This window comes from Euphorbia lathyris, chromosome 4 (assembly GCF_963576675.1).
Source record: "Euphorbia lathyris chromosome 4, ddEupLath1.1, whole genome shotgun sequence".
NCBI lineage: Eukaryota > Viridiplantae > Streptophyta > Magnoliopsida > Malpighiales > Euphorbiaceae > Euphorbia > Euphorbia lathyris.
In genome coordinates this window covers 76,847,556-76,853,846 of record NC_088913.1, presented here as the reverse complement: position 1 = coordinate 76,853,846, position 6,291 = coordinate 76,847,556, and the positions used below count along the sequence as shown (strand labels likewise).

At 31.7% G+C, this 6,291-nt stretch overlaps 1 protein-coding gene across 1 annotated transcript; it reads left to right on the top strand.

Moving 5' to 3' along the window:
• Positions 1 to 1,845: 1,845 nt before the first annotated feature.
• On the top strand, positions 1,846 to 5,819 carry LOC136227735 (eukaryotic translation initiation factor 3 subunit F). The gene is made up of 6 exons (XM_066016476.1): positions 1,846 to 2,180; positions 2,658 to 2,737; positions 2,981 to 3,210; positions 4,921 to 5,042; positions 5,114 to 5,227; positions 5,494 to 5,819. The coding sequence occupies exons 1-6, from the start codon at positions 1,953 to 1,955 to the stop codon at positions 5,581 to 5,583; spliced, it is 864 nt and encodes a 287-aa protein (XP_065872548.1). The 5' UTR covers positions 1,846 to 1,952; the 3' UTR covers positions 5,584 to 5,819.
• Positions 5,820 to 6,291: the final 472 nt, after the last annotated feature.

The following is a 6,291-nucleotide window of genomic DNA, read 5'->3' as shown; positions in this document are numbered from 1 at the left end:
TTATTATTATTATTATTATTATTATTATTATTATTATTATTATTATTATTATTATTATTATTATCAAGAAGTTATTTTTTCTAGTTCTCTAGGCAAAGAGATTGTAAGCGTCTAATATACTTGATAAGATGTTTATTCTTGAAGAATTTGGATTATGCTGGATACGAATTCGAAATGAAGAAAAATAAATAAAAATTGTGATGCTCAAAATCCTAAAAATATACATTAATTATGGGATATTGAGATAATTGTTTTTGCAACATTAGCTTATATAGTTTTTAACTATTATATTGTGGTTTATACAAAATTGTTAGTATTTCAAGAGTTTTTAACAGATAAAAATGAAATATGATCATAAGACAAGTTGTTGGAAAATATTAATTAAAAAATATTATTATTTGAGTCCCTTCAAATTCTCAAATGTTGAGCATAATGGTTCTAATTAGTAGAATTAATTTCACATATTAATTATAAAACGTTTTTTTTACCGAGTTGTTACAATTGCGATTTAATTCTATTTAACTAAAATTAATTTATGGACTTAATAATTCATTAAGAAAAAATAAAATTTTTAATTAATGGACAAAAAATATTTACACTCTCCTCTTTATATGCTTATAGCTTGACATTCTCTCCTATTTTCGAAAAACAAAACGAGAGAAAGATAGTTCCCTCCTAATTATCTTTTTTGTCCCTTCATTTTTGTTTTCTATTTTTTTGTTTGTTTTTCTTGCTTATGAAATTCAAGAATATATAATTATTAGAAAATATTAATAAAGTAAAATATGCGATATCTGCGAGCGTGACTGATATTCTACACAGTGAAAGAATGAAGAACAAATTGATTAAATGTGTTGATGAGATATTACGAGATGAAAATAGGGGAAATCATCACCTTAAGCTGATTCAATTGGATATATTGGATTATTGTAGCATAATGAATAATTGAATTCGATTACTTGGTGATCATGAAATTCTATCAAGCAAAATGATTATCATCAAGATGAATTTGTGACTAATTCTTATGAATTTTTTTTTATATATGTAACATATTGAATTGATAAAGTTTCTTCATGTGCAATATTAGAAAAGTATTGATGGTAATAGTTTATAGCATAACATATTGATGTTGCTTCCATTTTAACATAGATTGTAATTCTTTTGTCTCGCAGATAAAATATTTAATTTTTTAATTGTAGTTTAATTCAATTTTTGTTTAACATAGATTGTAATTCTTTTGTATCATAAATATAATATTTGATTTTAATTGTAGTTTAATTCAATTTTTGTATTTTCATTATATTCTAATATATTTCTTAATTAATTTCTTATTTTATTATTATTATTTCATAGAATTCCAGTTATAAAAAAATATGAAAATATATTAAAATTACTAAAAAATACAAATCATTGAATTTTGTAAAAATAAATAAATCATCCACCTTTAATTAAAATTCTATAAAAATGAATCAATTAATTTCAAAATTAATTTAATTTGATTTGAATTATCAGTAAAAAATATATATTAATTTTAAATATACATAATATAAAAAAATTTCATAACATGATATAAAATTACTTAAAAGTAAATGTGACAATTTATTTATTTACCTAAATTATATAAAAGTTTCATATTCCGTGCATCCACGGGTTTTCGACTAGTTTAGATAGTTGGTGAGACAAATTTGAGAGAACCAATCACAAGTTCAGTCATGTATTAGGCCTTATTCAAACTTTGATTTTTGATGTAAATTCCACGTTATTCTACCGGAAAGCCCACTTTCTTCAATAACTGCAATTTCAGGCCCATTTTCTAAAATTAATGGCGCATTAAAACAATCAAAGAAAAACAACAGAAAGCTCTTCGTTCGTTCCCTCTGCCCAAAAACCCTAGTGCCTCTATCACTCTCTCGCTTTGTCTCTCGCTCCATCGGCTCGATTGAGATCGGAGAATGGCGGCGAGTGATCAAACTGTCCTGCAATTCACAGCACTTCCATCTTCCAGTAGCCTTTTGGCGAAGGTCCATCCTTTGGTTATCTTCAACGTTTGCGACTGCTATGTGAGGCGACCTGACCAAGCCGAACGCGTTATTGGCACCCTTCTCGGGTCCGTCCTACCAGACGGCACCGTCGATATCCGTAACTCTTATGCCGTCCCTCATAATGAATCCTCTGATCAGGTTTGCACATCGTTCACTTACTCTCTTGCTGTAAAATGTATTCTTTATTTTTACATTTTTGTTGTTTTTAGTACTTTTACTGAATCTATGAATTCGAAAAGCATAAATAATTTGTGTTTTTTGCTGTTCAATGCTACTTCTAGTCTGATAAATTAACACTTGCAACACCAGAGGCGTTGCATTGCGTTCCTATTAGGCAATTTCGAGATTTGCTAGTTTGGCATGTGATGAATAATTGACTTAATGAGATTGTGGAAATTGTGTGTTATTTACTTGGTGGAAATTGTGTGTTATTTACTTATTGTGGAAATTGTGTGTTATTTACTTAATTTAACTTCTTGTTAGTAGCGTTGGAATGAAATTCACTCCCAATTTTAGTTCACAGTTGAAAAGTTACTGGAGTTCTTGCATATCTTATGTTTTTATTAAGTTTCTGAGCTGTATCTGAATTTCACGTCCGTTATGTAATGGCTGCAGGTTGCTCTGGATATTGATTACCATCATAATATGTTGTTATCCCATCAAAAAGTGAATCCTAAGGAAGTTATTGTTGGATGGTAAATCTCTTTTGCTTTCAGTTTGCTTTTAACAAGCTACAAAATCCCCCCTCTTGAATTTAGTAGTAAAATATTTACTTGACCTCGTTGTGCCTTTTATTCTTCTGGATTTTGGACCTGGTTCGTCATGGTTTGAATTCCAAATCTAGAGCCTGCTTCTCTCATAAACCCTGAACCTCCATATATTTTTATTTTCTGTTTTACGGAAGTTCTTTCTCTAAAAGCTTCAGTTATTATGTTCAGGTATTCAACTGGCTCAGGAGTCACTGGTGGAAGTGCGTTGATCCATGAATTCTATTCTAGAGAAATTTCCAACCCCATTCATTTAACAGTGGATACAGGATTTACAAATGGAGAGGGTACAATTAAAGCATATGTTTCAGTTAATTTGTCCCTTGGAGACCGTCAACTTGCTGCACAATTCCAGGAAATTCCTATCGATCTTCGCATGGTTGAAGCTGAGCGGGTTGGATGTATGTACTTTCCTTTTGCCTTATTATTTTTTTGGTTCACTTGTGAAGTTTCTGTTTTTAATGGAAATAAATATATCATTGTCCTTGGGTTTGTTGCTTGTCACACTTAGAATAAATTCTAATTTATTAATTACTGAAATTCATTAAGATCAAGTTGCATCTGGATATATAGTTTTTGATTTAAAGGATAAAAGTTTCGATTTGTAAAGCTGAAGGAAAATTTATGTTTAACCAAATTTGTGAGTATTTGAAAAGGTACCTTCTTCATGTGTTACCTCATCTTTGATTATGTACCTTTAGAATGAATGCAGTCAATCAAACTTCATTCAAGTAAGTTGAACTATAAATTGACTTTAAACTTAAGTACAACTAAGCCTTAATTTGAACTAATCATTTTAATTGTCAAATCCTGTAAGATATCCAGTAATTAAAGGTGGTTTTTATATGTTTTCCTTTGAAGTTTTTTTGGTCTTCCCTTCTCGTAGATGCAGTCATAGGGGTGCCTCACTCAGGGCTCGAGGTAGTGAAAGGCTCCTGCCTTGTGCGCCTTGCCTAGGCCTTGGTGAAAGGCGCTCCTCTGTGTTTTCACTAGGTTTTTTTTTCTAAAACAAATGGTTGACTAATCTCAACCACTAACCTAATTTAAATAAGATTAATCTTAACCCTTGATCTAAATAAGAATATCAAGATACATAGCTAAATATCGAAAGACTGGAGAGGGATTAAGAGCAGTCACAAAAAGAAGAGTCTCCTCCACTTCACTCAAACAGAAACTGCGAGAGGCACACATAAGAACACCCAGAAGAATATTAAGTGACAATGAATGGTTATTAGCTTAGTAGCATTAATTAGGTACTTAGGTTAAGACGTTAAGTATATGTTAATGTCTCTATGAAGTATGAACTTGACTTGTTTTCGACTTTTATGATTTAGTATTATGTTTTTATGTGGTTTTGTTTTGTTTTTGTCTTCATAAGTGTGTTTTTTTGTTTATGCTTTAACAAATAAAAGAGTATATATATATATATATATATGTCTTTTCTGCGCCTCGTGTTCCTCAGGCGCACGCCTTGCACCTTTGACAACTATGGATGCAATTGCTTTTATTCCCTCACATTATGTTTAGGACCATCCATGGGCAGGTGCTACCACATTGGTCATATTTAAACCATCTCAAAGTCCTCTTATTTTATTTTGTCTTGATTCCTGAAGAGGTACCGTAACTAGGCTTTCAAGGATAAGTTTATGTTGGTTGTGATCGATCCTTGTGTATTCATTCATCAGAGCATCATCCTCATCTGTGCTACTCTCGTCATACTGATATTCTGTCATTTTACCACCCTTCTCTCACTTCCATTCAGCACTTCCAGTTAGATAGCTGTTGTATGGAGTTTTCCTTCTAAATTTGTAGGCATATTTCCATCACATAGCACCCAATTGCACTTCTCCATTTCATCCATGCAGTCTTATTCTTATCGCTGACTTCAAATCTTTCCCTTTCTAATCTACCTATAGTAAGCCAACCTTTATGCGTGATTACACATAAACTAGATTTGATGCATGGAATGCTTTTGCCCTTCCATTCCATCTGTTTTCACTTGTTTCTGTGTTCTGTTATGGATGTTTGGATGTCCGACTCTTGAATGTTGGAGTTAAATCTTGTCTTAACTCTGATGCAATATGATTGAGACTTTTTATTCATATTTGTAGATGACATCCTAAAGACAACAACGGTTGACAAAATCCCAAGTGACTTGGAAGGAATGGAAGTCTCAATGCAGCGGCTGCTAGCTCTAACCGATGATGTTTACAAATATGTTGATGATGTTGTGGTGAGTCGGTATTGCCTTTCCTATTTTATTCCTACATGCTTGTGAAATTGGATACTGATTTTTATTCACAGGAAGGGCATGCTGAACCAGACAACAGTGTAGGGCGATTAATAGCAGAAACTGTTGCCTCTCTTCCCAAACTTGCACCATCAGCCTTTGATAAGCTTGTGAATGATGGTCTTCAGGTAAGATTAGGTTTCTCCTTAGTCAACCCATACAAATTTTATATGATCTCGATTAATTTTACGAATGTGGAATTAGTAGTTCGCTACTTTTTCTTTATATATCTTGTTCCAGAATTCCCTAATTGTGTAAAAATTGTTTGCCTAATCAGTCAAATTTATGCAAGAAAATTGTCTTTAATCCTTGAATTTGGGACGGGATTTTATTATTCGATGTGTGCGCCTTTTATACCTGACTGTTTTTGGTTGTGTTTTATATTGGTATATAGGACCATTTGCTTTTGCTATACTTGTCAAGCATAACAAGGACTCAGCTCAGTTTAGCAGAGAAGTTGAATACAGCTGCTCAGGTCCTCTAATTTGAACGATTTGTTGAATATGCTGTTAGTTACGAGTTTTGAAGGTAATCAGCTATCTAGTCCCCAAAAGGGTTGGTCTGTATTGATTTTGAGTAGGTAGGTTTTGCATAATTTTGAATCGAAGATTTGTCTTTGTAAGATTTATAATTCCAAAATTTGAGAAAAAAAAAGATGTGCGCTTTTGCACATCATTGTAAGAATGTACTGCATTATCTTATCTCTTCATTTGATCTCTCTGCTGTGGCCTGAATTCTTTAATGTCCACTTCCATAAATTTTGAATAATCCGTGCACTTGAATTGAGTGGTTTAAGTGTTTCAATTGGTCATTTTAAGTTAGTTATAGTTTATGCAATACACTTTAACTACGAGAAGATCCATCTAATTTTAACGGTGCCTATGATTATTCTGGTTCGGTTGGGGTTAAATTTAGGGTAAATAATTTATTAGTCCTCTAGTTTTTACTTAACACACTGTTTAGTCCCTTTATTTTGAAAAACACATTTTAAGGTCCTTATCTTTTGCCAATATTAACCTTGTAGTCATTTTATCTATTTTTTTAGATTTTTATTCGAACATATCTTAGCTTTTAGGACAACTACGGTACAATACAAGTTGACCATGTTACTCTGTTATTTTATATATATCTGTTTATGTTAAAATATAACGATTACAAGTCTAAAAATACTAGACAAAAGGACCAAATGGTT